Raw genomic sequence first — 17516 nt, forward strand, 5'->3', positions numbered from 1 at the left:
TTATATTAGTAAATGGTAGGCCTACCTTGTAGTGCTGAAATTAGCCTCAGGTGGCTTGAAGGAGAGGGCGCATTTGTTGGGTAGATTGCAGGGGGCTGAAGGGAGGTTGTCCTTGCGCTCGCACTTCCAAGGAGCGAATGTCTTGAGGTCCTTGTTGGGCTTCGGCTCGGTCATCCATGTCAGGGCTTGTGTCACCGTCACGAACCACACGTCCTCTCTGCAATTTGTTTCGGTAGAAATGTCATTCTAGCATAATAAAGTAGGTAGGTATTTTATAAGTAATCCTATTAATAGTACACTTCAAGTAAACTTGAAAATATAAGAATAATGAATATGATCAAGAAATTGAAATAGAAATCTAAGTACCTTTTTTGAAAAATTTACTCACAACTTGTTTCAATTGATGTCATTTTCAAGTGAGTGAATTCCCCCTTTTGAAATAGACATCAATCTTAAATCATGTGAGGAAAATTCTCAAAAAAAGGGTACTTGGATTTTCGTTTTTATTTCATGATAATTATGAGAAAAAGGTTATGAATAATATGATTATTTTGGACCAGAGGAAAAGAGTATAGTACAAAAGAGGTATGTAGAAACCAATAGATTGCCAATAGAAATTACGAGAGGAGTATGAAAATGAAATGTGAAGAATAAGGCTAGGTACAAACATGTTGTATGGAGAGGATTCTATTATATTCGAGAGGATATATGATGGGCCTTACAACTGCCATACTTCAGCTGGGACTGACAGTTTAACGCGCCCATCCGATAACACTGGAGTAACCTGTTCAAAAACGTCTGTTAATGAGCAGGTTTGAACCGGGGATCTCTTGCTATGCAAGCACTATCCACTAGACCACGGATCACTCCTTTCTTGTAGAACAAAAGCAAAGAGTAGAAGAAAAAATCATATTTTTGAAGTCAGGGGACCTTCAAACGTATAGAAAACATGAAATTGGAGTTCTTAAATTTTTTGTAAAGCAATCTTTCCTCAAGTAGATAGGGGAAGGAAAGTGGAAGGAGGAAATTCGTCTAGGCAACACTATTAAATCTTCAAAGATTTATCACAATATAGAAAAAACATACAACAATGAAAGTAAATAGCCTATACTGTATTGTTAAACAGTTTAATAGCGTACAATTACAATGCCCAACAGTTTACACATCGTCAATTGGCGAGACAGTTGTCTTTGGACAATAATTTATTGTCTACATACAATACATATACATACAATAATTATTGTCCAAAGACACTGTCTTGCCAATTTGTGATGTGTAAACCAGCCTTTACTGCTTGTGAATACTATTAACATACTCATTCCTCATATACTAGAAGTTTTACGGCAAATAAAATTCTTGATACACTTTCTTCATAATAATTTTTTGCCGGATGATTTTTCTCGTGAGTTCAACGGATTGAATGCAATAGTTCAAGAGCAGAGGCATAATTTTGTCTCACTCCGACACACTCGGTCACTCACTTCCATTATCGACAGACGACGAAATTCTCAGCTGTTTTTCCAAGGATAAATTATTCTTTTAATGTCCTTCAGCGAGTTATCCCAGGGATGAGACCATGATTAATCGAATTTTTATATCATAAACCTACGTTGTAACAAATTTCGTGATCCGGTGACATACAAACATATAAACAGAAATTGCTCGCTTAATATTGTAGGATTTGTAGAGTGTTACTGACAATTTGATAGCCCAGTCGATGAACTTGTGCAGCCCGCGTTCGAGCTCCTTGATCTGGAACCAGTTGGTGTGGAAGGGCATCATGTAGGGCGCCCTGTTTTGCTTGTAGTAGCGCTCGAAGTCCTCGCGCAGCCACTCAAACACCTCGTCAGGGTCATGGTTGTGCAATACACACTGGTCCAGGTAGGGACAGTGGCCGCCCTCGTACGTCTCCACAAAGTGCGCGTTCAGAGGCACTTCCCAGATGCCTGCAATTCAACCGGTCATCAGTCTAAAATCCTCTTCAAGATTCATTCTATTCTGACTACTGTTCATCAGTCTAAAATCTACTTCAAGATTCATTCTATTGACTACGGTCCATTATCCTAAAATCCATTTCAAGATACGGTACATTCTATTGACAACGGTCCATTATTCTAAAATCCATTTCAAGATACGATACATTCTATTGACAACGGTCCATTATCCTAAAATCCATTTCAAGATACGATACATTCTATTGACAACGGTCCATTATTCTAAAATCCACTTCAAGATTCATCCTATTGACAACTGTTCATCAGTCTAAAATCTACTTCAACATTCACTCTATTGGTGTCGTCCGATGAGCGATTCAGCAAAAAATAGTCCACTGAGCGATCCATTGTTCAGAATAACAATATTAAGGATAGGCAAATGGCCTTGCTTTCGATGTGAAGTTGATCTTAAATCTTCTTGATATCTGTAAGATACTTTATACCTAATATCTATTTGCAGTAGTGTTACTTATTCACTTGAAGAAATGCAGATGATTGATAGAACTTGTTGGAATTGTAAATGTCTATATATAAATATATTTATGGGCTATAATGAAGATTAATTTAAACTGTTCGAAGCAGAAAGCTATTCGATCTTTGCTTAACTATTATTACTGATTCCTTTTTATGGAAGGTGGTAGGTACTGATTCAATCATCATCAATATAATATCGTACTGCGAGTATACACATGCGCTTGTGGCCTGCCTCTGTCACTGTCCCTGATGATGAATGACACCCAAGTCTTCCCATTCATAGCGTCTGCCTATCCTTATTGTTATTCTGAACTATGGATCGCTCAGCGGACTGCTAACCCCCAAAATAGCTCATCGGACGTAACCATTCTATTGACTATGGTCCATTATTCTAGAATCCACTTCAAGATTGACTACTAGACTACAAGAGCAACAGGCAAGTCATTGATCGGCCGTAGCGAGTTCTTACTTTTGACTTGATTTTAATCAAGCTGTAAGAGCAACGGGCAAGTCATTCATCGAGCATAGCGAGTAGCTCCTAATTTTGACTTTGATATTTTCATTTATTTATTTTTTTTTACAAAGAAGCACTGACGATTTGGAGAGAAAAACTAAGGATACTCCTTGTACTATTTCTCTCCCAAATTTAGATAATATTTTAAAAGTCCAAAATAGGGTTATGATTTCACTTTACTAAAATTCAGTCCATTTTCACTTAATAAACAACGAAAACTAAGATTTTTAAATTTTGACTTTGATAGAATGAGTATCTTCATTAGTCTCAGTGGAACACCACAATTTGACATATTATCAGTCGAAACATTGATTACAATACAGCATAATACAAACAAGGTTTATACATATTTTAAAGAATAAGATGTTGATGTTGTCAATACCACTATAGACAAGATCAACGTCTTATTCTTTCAGTTATGGAGAAATACCAGAACATCTCATACCATACAATCAAAGGCTCATACAATAAAACAATAAACAGCCACAGGAGAGATTGGACTCAAATTTACATTCATATACTATAAATAATAAACTACTTTTTTATTCCTTTCAAAATCCCTTGAATACAATTCTTTCTCTTTATATTCTCTGACAGGAGTAGTTTTTTAAGTAGCTTTGGCAGGTTCTTTACGAGGAATATGTCCAATACATTGCTGAGCCTTCTGCTATCGAGTTGCCTGATTTCAATAGGAATGAACCCTTGAGGCTCGTCGAGCAGTTTGTGGGTGTGTGTATGTTTGACGATAACTTTCATCAATCAACTGTCATCTTTGAACCATTATGATCGAGTTTGTTAGACATTAAGATTGACTAACTTCTTTGACCTATAATTAAGCGAGAAAGGGTGACATGAACTACATTTGCATGAATAATCTACTACAAGAAAGAGTTGGTATTCAAGCATAGAGAAATTAGGCCCTCATGAATCCCTCTGTGATAAACCCAGGATGACTCTGATTGCCTCCTTCTGTCACAGGAACAGTCTTTTTGAGACCACATTACATTGACGCACACCGCATGTCTTATAATTATGTAAAATAAAAATAACAAGAAATGTTAATAATAGTGTCTAAATTCACACATTTTCCACAATAAATAATTTTTATAGGTGTATGTAAGAATGTGTATCCCACTCTACCTTGTAATCCAAACTTTACTCTGTTATATGGTGCGGTGTTGCTTGTGGGATAGAATATTGTGCGGAATCACAGCAGATTACTTTATATTTAAACTTCAAGCTAGGTATTCATCGCTATTTTGCTGAGCATAAGTTTAATGAGTCATGTACTCCTGCCATTTTTAGTCTGATTATTCCTACTACTCTATTCTCGTAATTTATATTTGCAAAGAATATTAATTTTTACCCACATGAACATATCAGGACTGGCCACTAAAACCTTGACATTAACAATCACAGTGTTAAAGGTAGAAATAAATCAGCTTCAAGGACAACATAGATTTTACTAAATGTTTCATGACGTGTTTAGAATACATTTGGCAGCATACAGATGGCTAGAATATATTTCTTTGCAAGAATATGATAAATGGGATAAATTATCCACTAGTATTTCCATTAGAAAAATTGAGAAATAAATAAGCTATTCTAGTGTTTATTGATAAAGTAAAATTGGTATTGATTAATTACAACTGATATTTTACCTGGGAAGGATTTAGTGGGGCAGGTGCCCGACTTGCATTCATGAGGGATCTTGTAGTCGAGAGTGTAAGGCCAGATTGGAAACTTGAGCGGTGGAATTCCAACTGAGCTGTCATAGATGAAACCAAAATCTTCTACAACCTGCAATCAAGAAATTTAATAATCTCATTATAAAACTGAAATAAGCAATTTTCAGAGACAATGTAGGTTCACAAGGAAGAAAATATTTGTGCAAAAGGTAATTACCACAGTAAGTCGATCAAAAACAATGTTATGCAGTCTGTGAACCAAAAATATTGAAATATTAACTTTTAATATAACCTTATATATAATTTAAACAAAAATTAACTTTTTTCCAATTTATTGGAATTGGGAGATAATAATTCATAGAAGTGGCTATATCTTCTGTAATTTTGGAGCAATTGAAGTTCAAAGAAGTGTAAGAGCTTGTTCACATGACAGCGATTTACGCTCGGTTGTCGCTCGATTGGCAAATCGCTCGGTTTGCCAGCCTCGTACACATGACAGCGACTCATGAGCGGTTTGCGCTCGCTTATGATAAATAATTACTAGGTACAACATCTATGTACTCAATCTTAATATCTTAATCTATGTACTTACTCCTAAACATATTATATTACTGCTCTGATCGAAACCGCTCGGTTGACTGAAGACATGTGTACGCTCTCATGCCTGCTCTAGTATATCGAGCCGCCCGGCAACCGAGCGACAACCGAACGGTTGTAGTCTGAGACTACAACCGCCGCGATTCGCCGGCGACTACTAAAACCGAGCGATGCATGTGTTTCCCTATACCTGGCAATCGCTCGGTTTGTCAACCGCGCGACAACCGAACGTAAATCGCTGTCATGTGAACAGGCTCTAAACTTCATGATATGAGATACTATTTAGGATAAAAGATTATGGAACTCTAAAGAATATTAGCGTTGCTTAGTATAGAAATTGGTTAAAGAGTATAAATATTTTTATAGAGTAATATAATTATAGAGTTGATTCGAAACTGTATTATTCATAAAGCTTTCATTTGATATTTGAAATAATGTTATTACAATGTAATTAAATATTTCTTGGAAGTTTATGCTCTCATAGCCGAGAAGGTCGATGAAAAGAAGCATTATCTGTAGAGATGTGTTTGCTCATTGGTTTCCTCAACAAAAACAAAAAAAAACATACACAGTTTAATTCATATAAGTGCTCAATGCATGTACATCTCATAAACTTTATAAATTCTAATGGAACAACTTTCAAATATGCTTAGTTTTGAAAGATGTTCCACTACCTGTATGATGTAATAAATATTCCACAGTGTTGTAATAATGATTGTGGTGGAACAATGAACGCTTTATAGGTAATTTAGCTTTGAACGCTTTATAGGTGGAATAATGAACACTAGGTCATAGAAATAATACTAGGCCAGAGAATATAGGTATCACTAGGAGTTGATACCTATGACACTTATTTTAGATTAAGAAAACTGTCTGAAATGTTATTAGAGTTCATATAGTATTTAGAATGAATATTATTATATTAACCTCGTATTGAGTGTTTCTTCCAGGCTTGAGGAAGGGGGCTCTCATTCCCACAATGTCACTCCTTGACACGTTGGCAAAATGTCTCAAAATCTCTCGCATGCCAATCATTTCTCCCACCCACTCTTCGTAGCCCTTGTCCTGCAGTCCTTGTTGAAGTCTGCAACACATAATGCACATTCAGGTACAATTTCAATTTATTGCAAAAAAAAGATACATTGTAGTTAATCAGTGTGGATGCGACAGGCACACTGCCCAAAACCGCACTCCACACAAATAATAAAGAAGAATAAGAAAACAAAAACAACTTATACAGAAATTAATCAAACTTCAGAATTACACGCTAAATCTTGAAATGAAATACTAATTATTTATATCATTATAGGCTATTCGTATTGTACAATATAAATAATTTTAATTAAAATAAGAAAATACAGTTACGTAAAGGAGGATACTATTCTATAAGAATTCAAGCATTCTACTTATATAGGCTACCTGATGAATAGATTACTATGCAGACGTCTACTGTATTTCAAAGTTCACCTGTAACTCACTATTAATTGACAATGAAACATTATTTATTCTTGTTTTACGTAGGCTACCTGATGACTAGATTACTATGCAGACGTCTACTGTAGGCTATAATTGAAGTTGACATGATGATGACAATGTTGACCTGATGATTTCCATGTTCTAAATAAATGAATGATAAATACTCATGTTTATTTTTTAGCATTTGATACCTATCCATAACTGTAGACTATGAATTCACATCAATTCAATTTATCATTTCAACTGTTAGGCTACTTTAATTAAGTTCAGCACCTGTCTATTAGCCTATTTCTATTCTCCTTCGAAATGATTCATGTCAATAAAGAGTGAAGCTCACTGTTATTGACAATGAAACATTATTTATTCTTGTTTTACATAGGCCACCTGATGGCAATATTACTGAGCAGACGTCTGCTGTACGGTATACGAAAGTTGACCTAATGATTTCCGTATTCTTAATAAAAAAAATAATAAATACTCATGACAATGATACTATATAAAAGGTGTCTTACGAAAAGTGTAACAGCCGGAGACCATAGATTCTACGTGAAATTCGCAACAAAAAATAACCGGTAAAATTTGCTTATATCGACCTTACTTCTTGATATATAGATTTTTAGATATTTTTTGACGTCAATAACTTGAAAACTTTTAGTCGAAATTCTATTCTAAGGATATGGTTGGAAAGGGAAGGAATAACTTATGAGATTCATATAATCTGTTCTTTTGTTTGACATTTGAAAAAAAAATATAAGTATTATTCAACTTTTTCAACTTTGAGCGCTCATGAAAATTTCAAAAACGTCAAACAAAGAAACAAATTATCTGACTCACATTGTCAATTTGTCTTCTTTCCAACCATATCCTTGGAATTAGATCTCAACAGATGGTTTTCTAGTTATTGACGTTTTTTCAAAAATATCGTGGGATAGATATATCTTGAAAACTAAGGTTGATATGTAAGAACTTTACTAGACATTTTTTGTTGAAATTGCGTGTTGTTTGTTGTGAGTAGTCTTCGGCTGTTACGTACACCTTCCGTGGGACATCCTGAATATGATTGATTCGATTGCATAGTGCAAATTGCAATCAGTGTTACGTACAAAATTGCAATGCATAGTAGTTACGTACGATATGGTCTCGACTCCGACTTCATGTCCGTTATGAGCCAACTCCTGGATCATATTGTAGTCGCAGTACTCATGCGACACGAAGAAAGTTCCCTTGATCTCGCATCCGTTCGGGTTGCGTCGGTCCGAGGCGAACACTCGCTTGTAGTGATCGAAGTTGTTCAGGTTCACCGCTCCGTCGAACGTCAGTAGGATCATCTGCGGTGTCTGAGATGCAAAGCAAATAAAACAATATAAAATCAAATCATTTATTGTGAAAACCCACATCTAACAACACATCACTTATCATAACAGCCACAGTTCACAACAGTAAAATAGGATCACAAAGGCTCTCATGTAGTCAATAAAAAATTGAAAATACATGTCGGTAAAGCTATTCAATGAACTTGATGTAGCTAACTGTGGGGTATATTGTTAATGGTGTTAGACGTCTTAGTGTCTGCTATTATTATATTGTACTATTCTCACTGTTACTGATTGTACTGTCGGTCTTTGTATAAGCTATTGTAGTAAATGACGTTGTTTGTAACATTTTTATGTTCTTTAAAAATAAAAGATTGATTGATTGAATAAGGATCTTAAAATGTTAGAGACCATATAAAAAACTTCATGTCATGCAGGCACCTTTCAATCAATTACTCTTTAAATATTTTCAAACAATTTATATTTCCATGGCACTTTCATTCTTGTGCAGTATATTGAACGTTTAATAGACATTATTTCCAGTTCTTTTGAGAATTATTGTGATTGCACTGCTTGATTCTTGAGTTGTTTTTTCTCACTTGTATCTTCATGTACCAGTACATTACAGTTGACATTTAATTAAAAATTCAAACTCGAATTAGATTGATATTTATTTTTCTTCGCCATCTTCAATCAGGCAAACATATATGCAAGGATGGCAGAGTTTATTTATTTGCATTTGAAAATTACAGTGTGAGAGCATAATAGGGAAACTCCCAAAAATTTCTCTCTGATAAAACAATTACTAAATCTTTTTAAATAGGAAATAAATATTAAAAGAAATAGTCCAATGAATATTACTGTAAAACTAACCAATCTTAATTAACTTACTAATCATTGTTACTGGGGGTGCACGTTTCTGATTCAATTTGGGCGCCATCAGAGAGCATTTTTTTCTGTTCTTTCATGTTTGTCTATTCCGCTTTTCCTTATTTGTCTTTGTTATTTAAATTGTAGCCTTCCTCGCTATTCCTTGGTTTTCATCATATTTTATTTATAAATTTAAAATTATTTATAATTTAGTTTTCCACTTCTTTTTAATCCCTTCTTAATGCATAAGAATTATAGATCAATTCTTAAAAATGATTTTAATGTGTTAGATCTCTAATAAAAATTTAGATCTCTCTTTATAATATTGTATAGATATAACGCATATTGTTATGATAACTCGAGAATAAAATTGTGATAGCTCAAGAGTTTGATTTTTAGTATAATTCTATATTTTGTTGTTTTGATTTTAGTAAGTAGGCTAGTATTATATCGATTCTTGAATTGTATACACTTTATTGCTTAAGATTCTATGTAATTGCTTTGAATTGTATTCAGAAGGAAATGAATTGAATTAATTTTAACAGAAACAAATTAAAACTGAGTGATTCAGCATTGTCACTATATTCAAAACCACATAAATATAGAGTGATAAATGATATATTACTGTATGATGATTGTTCAAATATTTTATCCATATAATTAGTTCTACAGTATTTGTATAGATTTCATTGGAAAGAAATAGAAATAAAAATCCAAGTACCCTTTTTTGAGAAGAGGAGAACTTTATTGAAACCAAGTATCCTTTATGAAACAAGTCTTGAGTAAACGATTTCAAAAAGAGGTACTTAGATTCTTATTTTCATTTCTATTCAAGAGTAGCCCTAACGGAAAAGACAGCTTTCAATAGATATTTGAAATAATTATTATACAGTGATAATATTTCAGCAGTTGCTCATACTGCAATTTCTAATAAAATCTATCATTAATATAATCAGTGATGTTTAAATGGTCAAGTTATATCAATGAGAGCAGATGACTAGCCTTAGAAGGTTTTTGGCTGATGAAGGAGCCATCTCTATTCAATAAATATCTGAAGTTTGTATAATATTTTTGTACTGGGTTACCTCGTCAGGATCCAAGCCTCCTGGTATGATGGTGCCATCTCGTGAGCAGAAGCAGTATGGCAGCTGACACTGCGAGGTGTCACACTTGGCTGCCAGGTCCACGGCTGGCTCGGTGCTTGGAGCACTAGCTGCAATCAATCAATCCACCAATCAATTAATTTTATTGTCATGATCTCAAAACAGACAATTGATAGACAAAGTCAGAAATCTTTTTAGTCATGCACAGTGTAAAATGTACATATCGATCAATTCAATCTGATATTGTTTTTCTGACTCTAAATTATGTAAAATTTACGTAAAAAATGTTCAATTAATGGTAACTCGAGTGTAATATTTTTGTTTTTTATCCTGTTTCTCAACCGTCAATATTTTAAATTCTCAGTTTTTTGGTGAAAATGAACTAAATTTCATATCAAACCAACCTTCAAAATTTTCAAATCATTATTCCTAAACCGAAAATCAAGTGACGATTCAAGCAGTGTGTGATTTCATAAACTTAACCTTTGGACAACATAAACATTCTATCAAAATTTTTGGAGAGAAATAGTACAGGCTCAGCCTAGTTTTTCCTCCAATGTCATAACTATATTATAATTATTGTGTTTTGTACAATGAATAAATAAATAAAATAAATCAATCACTCAATAATTGATAAAAAAATAGATTTTATTAAGTCCCGAAAATATAATCACACAGAAATACAGATGTAGGTTGAGTCAATGCAAGATACAGTCAACAAATGACAATGTTTTATTATGATGTGATGACTTCACGGAGTCCCTATGGCCATGAAAATATATTATTATATTTTTAATATGTAAAAAAGCGGATACCAAACGAGTACTAATGTTGAAAATCGTGAATATTTTCGAATTACATGTGCCATCTGAGTACCTACTTTGTTATAAAATAATTATATCGAGTGACCTGGCTGGCTCAGGTCTGGGTCATCATTTTATAATGAGGAACTAAATGTCACAAGGAATGGGGGAAATTCAACCATTGGAGTAACATTCATGGATAAAGGATCTGAATAGTTATTAGGATGGAAAATTCATTATTAACCGCTGATTAATGACTTTTGAAACTCTTGTCCCTATTCAGATTAATATAGGCTACAGTAATTCGAATTTATTTTTTATTCAGAATCGTAAACAATTCCTGCATAATTTTCACTCAGATATCAGAGAGAATATTTATTCTTGAAATACTATACAATGTAAACTATATAATAGTCATCTTCTAGGAAAACCTAACTGGACAAAATTAATTTATGTCACCTTGTTGGCTCTTTTAAAACACTTATAACCAAATAACACAGATGCAAAGGCTGCAGACAGACCAATTAAATTTTAGAATGAGAAACCAGTTTAACTTGCGACAATAAAGCCTATTGTGAGAGTCACTATAAACTGTCAGCATTGGCTTAATGGGTAGTATTTATATCATTTCATAAGGATTGCTGACAGAAAGTGAATCTTAGTAGGCTATATAGGTACCATACCAACCGGCCTTGATTTAGGCCTAACTTGTTGCAGTTTGTGACTGATATTCTTTAGGCCTACTTTTGATACAGTACCTATTAAATGCACATTTCTCTGTCCGATAGTACCGTACTGTATTGTACTGTGAAGCATATTTTCATCTCAATTTGTTGTGTGGACATACATGATTTGTACAGTTCTATGATTTTGTAAAACTGTACTTTGAATTATACTATTTTAAAATATTTTCATCTTAATTTATTGTGTAGACATACACGAATTGTACAGTTCTATGATTTTGTAAAACAGTACTCTGAATTTCATTCTGCATTGTTATTTGTTAGTTTCAAATCAATTTCATTGGTTTAATGGCTAACATTAATGCTAACGAGGTGAGGTCCTCGTTATAATGGCAGTGGAGAAAGATAGAACAACGTTGCCGAACCTTTTGTCTTGTCAATGCCTTCTATAGACGGTAGCTGATACAGGTTTATTGATGTAATATTAACTGTTCATTCTCGTTTAAAATAATCAATTATATTTTACTAAGCAAGAAATTATATTTTTCATGAATTCCATGATTAAGATGATATATTTTGTTAATTAATTATTAATTCTACATTGTTAAAAGACGATCTGGCAACAGAACAAAGCAAGAAAGAGATAGCGCTATCGGCTTTGTTGAATGATAGACAAGGATAGCAATACCATTGCTAACTAAACACTGTCATTATAACGTGGACCTCACTATATATTTATAAGGAATGCTGCTGATAATTTGAAGTGCATCTCTCTATTGCTGGCTTATTCAATTGCATCATATAGAGTGAGACTCACTTCAAACTGTCAGCATTAATATTCTTTTTCACAACCCAATAAGCATCAGGCTTGTGCGTGGGTAATGAGCGTACCTACAACAGCTCCAGGTAAGTTCCAAACCACCGAAAAGCTATTTTTAAACCCTCCAATGATATATGACACTGCATTGTGCGAGATATATAGCGTGGGCGTACAAAGAAAGTACAATTTTTCCAAACTTATTTGATTTATCATTAGTTTTCAATTAATTCTAAAAACTATGAAACAAATTATCAAACAAATTAAGAATATTTCATTTCTTGCAGTATGAAATTATTTTGTGAAAAATCACTATATAAGCAAAATTATGATTGATGTTAGAAATTAGAAATTGATTTCCTGAAAAATTTACTTTTATGGACTAAGTGGATTTTCCTTCTATGCCCATGTAAGTGATACTCATCTAGTGATAAATCTTACATGATCTAATGATCTTATATAGTGATATCTTTGTGTTTTAAATAAAATCTCAACTTTTATTTATAATTTTTACAAGATAGAAAACACTGACCGGGAGAGAAAAACTAAGGATACTCCTTGTAGGCCTACTATTGCTCTTCCAAATTTAGATAAAATTTTAGCCTAAAAGTCCGAAATAGGGTGAACTACATAAATGCTATATTTAGAGGAGTCTGCTCTTGAAGTGGTCACCTACACAAATGAAGTAGCAGGCGCATGATTCTTATTAGCTTATTAATATATGCTAACGATATAGCTTATCAGTGTGAACACGAAGCCAATCGCTTAGAACTAAATCATGCTATAGTCGAATTAATTATGAGTAACAAAACTATAATCAACACATAGTTTTAATATCTAGAAAAGTAGCTAATTGAACTGCTATTGACCAATATATATATATAGAAAAGTACCGTAGCTAATTGAACTACTATTGACCATACGGGCCTGAGTGTGATTGATGAAGTGTGAGGGCTTATAAAAGGTTTTAGGTCACAATTTTGAAGAATTTACAAATTAAAGAGAGCATCACTCACTTGTGGGTATAGGTCCACACCTGGCTTCGGCTTTGAACGTGCAAAGCTTGCTGATGTCATCAAAATGAAGTCCTGACGGACAACGGTTCAAGTAGGGGTAATTATCCACACACTGTAAACACGACAAAACAAGATTTCATCAATTTATGACAATATTCACCATTAATGAAATTCACTCTAAACTGTTAGCATTGATTGCATTGATGTTCGCTATATATAAGCACAAACGTATCTTTTTAACAGATCTCCCATATCAACATATCCGCATCATATAGCCTACCGTACAGTATGTATATAAATATATATATATAAAATATATATATATATATATATATATATATATATATATCATTCAATGAGAATCTTAAATAGTTCTAAGTAGCTCAGAGGAATAGTTTTGTTCTTATTAGAAACAAAAGATTGTAAATTGAAAGGATGATGTTGCTGAATTTTGAACAATTGTAAAACAAAACATTTATTTAATCACTTGTAGGTGTGTATAGCCGATTTGTACCCAGCTGTTTCAGTCAAATAGCGTCAGCATGCTTAAGTTTTTAATTAATTTATTTATTTATTCACAATGCAAAATGACACTAATGTAATAACATTGAAAGATAAAATAATAAGGTAGTCTTTGTGCTATTTTTCTTCCAAATTTATAGGTGACAAAGTCCAAGATAAGGTTAGAATTCCACGTGTACAATAATTTTTATAAAATTTTAAACCAAAATAAACATTAAAACTATACAATTTGAATTTAGATGGCTTGAATTAATAAATAAATTAGAAATATTCCACTGAATTACCACTTATAACGAATAATATTGAATTATTCAAGAACTAACAGTTAAATATAACTATTATTCAATTACTATTTTATAACAGTAATTATTGATTAAAATTAGAAATTGACATAATTTATAATATATTAGGTGTAGGTCTACAGCATTCAGGCATGCGCAAGCGCAGTTGGTATTCATCTTCTTCCACAGAACAACTAGAGATCATCTCATAAGTCCACCACCGTACTCTACCTATTGATGATATTTTCAACTCCAAATAAAATAATCCTTTAATAAATACGATAATTGATTCTAAAAATTCTATTGTTTTTTGAGTATGATTATGTAAGGCTACTTCTTGTATGGCGGCGCTACAGCCCATGTTGAGCCTTGGCCTCCGCAACTATCAACCTCCACGCATCTCTATCGTTGACTATGCCTCTCCATCCCCTCACTCCCAAACTCCTAACATCATTCAACACCTCATCCAGTCATCTTTTTCTGGGTCTCACTCTGTCTTCTTTGTGGAGCCTTTCCCGCATCATAATTTTAGGGGTTCTGCTTGCATTATGTAATAAGAGACTCTTGCACCTAAATGTTTTGTCGAAAATAATATCTAGCTCATTTTGGCAATAGAAACATTTCGATTCAATTTGAAATGCCATTCTATAAATAGACTATCTATGAATAGGTATAGATTGTACCTATAACTTACATTATTGCCTGTATTTGTACAAGTACAGGTTTATTTTTATTGAGTAACCGATTAAGCAAACTTATCTATTCTGCCATGTTCCTATTTTATTTAAAAAATTATCCAGTTTAGTTATTTTATGATAGTTAATCATTAAATACCTGATAGAACCTCCTACATGTAGCAGGATCGGCATAGTTTCCATTGCCTCCTCCCTCAGGGCACACAAATTCTGGCTCATCCTTCTTGTCTCCTGAATCTCCTCCTCCTCTTCCTCCTTCTCCACCTTTCTTTTGTGCTTGGACTAGAACAGAGAAAGAGAACAAATTGATTAGTATAAAAAGTAACAAGAATATATCTGTATAGAACTGTACTGGCTTTCACTCCTTATTCATCGTTTCTTATTTACACGACACTGACACTATCATAATTTCTTTTGTGTTTCAACAATTCGAATCAATTTTTCTTAATGAATGAATTTTATCTGCCAAAAACAAAATACAAAAAGCTCTACAAAAAATAAATATACCGTAAGTATATGCTATTGCACTTAAATTAAGATACATTCATAAAAGTTAAGGAAATGTTAACTTATTTAATTAGAAATAATACCGAAATGATATCCTTATTCATGATATTATAAATAATAGTTATCAAATGAAGATTTAATTCATGCTCACATGCATAAGTAGGTGAGGCAAAAACACCGGCAAAAGGAAGATTCCTTGTGCGCCAGTGTGAATCGTAAAATCTGCTTAATCAGAGTAATAATTATATAAACTTGAATTTAGCGTATGAAGTGTTCAAAACATGTTATTTATAATATGGAATTGATCATTATATAAAAGTCAACTATTGGAAATAATTCAAGTTCAACCATGATTCTATGGCTGAATTTATTTACCATTGATTTTATTCATAATTTTCTCGTGCTCCTTCAGGAGAGACCTTAGGAGAGACAATTCTCCTTTTCCCTGAAGGTAAAAATAATCCTCTTATAATCTGTATGCACCGTTACACCAATTTATTAATAATATTCTTGGAGCTGCCCAATAATTCACTGAATGTAGAAGTAATAGTCAATAGCTTCTGAATGCATCTAAATTGTTCCTTACTCTCTGTAAAAATCTGAGTAGCCTATGCAACTGGTTTTTGCACACAGGCTTCAAGCAAACCATTTTCTTAAAAGTTATTTAGCTTAGTGTATTCATCGTATTGTCCTCATTTTTTGTTGTTCTTATTGAAACTGTGAGTTCATAAGATTTTTATTTTGTAATTTTCATTTTTCTTGAAAATAAATATCTTTCTGACTGTCTGTCTCACTCCATTTAGGTAGGTAGTTTGAAACGAAGGCGAAAGTCCTCTCTGGTTTGTATATTAGTATATATTTTTAGAATTATTCTTTCTATTTATCCAATTATTCCATATTTAAAAATATGTATTTATTCATTCACATATTTCATACAGCTCAATATTAATGAGCTATTTATGAGGAATGCTGAAGTTAGACGTGAATAGCCTAGAAGAAAATATTGTACTATACTGCTGCAGTTGAAGAATAAAAGAAATGTTTGCTTGAGATGAATGAGGTAGATGTCCTTGCATAGATTTTATCGCCTCAACGCATTCTTTTCTTCGAGGCCTTCAGGAGAGTGTTCTATCGTTCTATCATTCTCATTACTAGCATTCCCATTACTTGTACTATAATATGGTCTTCAAGAATAATCACAGTTCAATCTTCAATCAATCAATATGAAATTAAAATAATTTTATATCTTGAATTATAATAAGAAATGTTAATTTTCTAACTTTAATAAAAAGTTTTGTACACTTTGTTATTCAGGGCTACTTCCATGTATGGTACAAAAGAAAATTAAAAAATCTGGTGTGGTACACGCACACAACTTTCCTTGCTCATTGAACTGTAAGCCTCATTCTTAGATGAGAATAATTTAGGGGAATAATATAATGACGATTGGCGGCAAAATATTTGCAACTACGATCAGACAACTTTATATGTGTATATATAATATTGTTTTCAGAGTACTTTTTCCTTTGTGTAAATTGTGAAATTCGATGATTTTTTCAAAAGTCGTCAAAACAGCTGTTCTACAGATGAAATATCTCGACTATGACTGTGTTCTTTTTATAAACTGCTCTACCTACCTACCTCATGCACGAGAAGGAGGTTACAAAGTCCATTTCTCAAGGATGGGGTGGACCCTCCATTAGTTTCCCAGGAAAAAGACTCATGCCAGTTGATAGAGCTGATAAATTACTATACAGGGTATGAATTTGAAAAAAATCGGTCAAGTAATTTTTGAGAAAATCGTGAAAAACATGGTTTTTTAGTCATTATCCGCCATTTTTCTCAATAATATTACGGAGCTCCTGGAATTTTCCCAGAAATAAGACTCATGTCAGTTGATAGGGCTTATAAATAGCTATCCATGGTAAAATTTGAAGAAAATCGTTAGAGCCGTTTTCGAGAAAAACGTGAAAAACATGGTTTTTTAGTAATTATCCGCCATCTTGAATTGAATTTTATTGAATTTCTTATTGTCAGATCCTTATGGTATAAGGACCATAAGTTTAAAATTTCAAGTCGATTGGTTAATTAGGAATGGAGTTATCGTGTTCACAGACACACACACATACACACACACAGACCAACACCCAAAAATCATATTTT

The 17516-nt window shown here is 33.1% G+C and overlaps 1 protein-coding gene across 1 annotated transcript in view; it reads right to left on the bottom strand.

Moving 5' to 3' along the window:
• Nucleotides 1-17516, bottom strand: part of LOC111052297 (chitin deacetylase 1) — a 47041-nt gene that overhangs the window by 2523 nt on the left and 27002 nt on the right. The window contains exons 2-9 of the mRNA XM_039428921.1: nt 14986-15128; nt 13349-13460; nt 10012-10139; nt 7875-8080; nt 6195-6351; nt 4644-4782; nt 1700-1946; nt 26-217 (exon numbers count right to left, since the gene is read on the bottom strand). Coding sequence (XP_039284855.1) covers nt 26-217; nt 1700-1946; nt 4644-4782; nt 6195-6351; nt 7875-8080; nt 10012-10139; nt 13349-13460; nt 14986-15128 — 1324 coding nt within the window. The remainder of the gene's footprint in view (nt 1-25; nt 218-1699; nt 1947-4643; nt 4783-6194; nt 6352-7874; nt 8081-10011; nt 10140-13348; nt 13461-14985; nt 15129-17516) is intronic.

The sequence above is a fragment of the Nilaparvata lugens genome, chromosome 5, assembly GCF_014356525.2.
Source record: "Nilaparvata lugens isolate BPH chromosome 5, ASM1435652v1, whole genome shotgun sequence".
In the NCBI taxonomy this organism is placed as follows: Eukaryota; Metazoa; Arthropoda; class Insecta; order Hemiptera; family Delphacidae; genus Nilaparvata; species Nilaparvata lugens.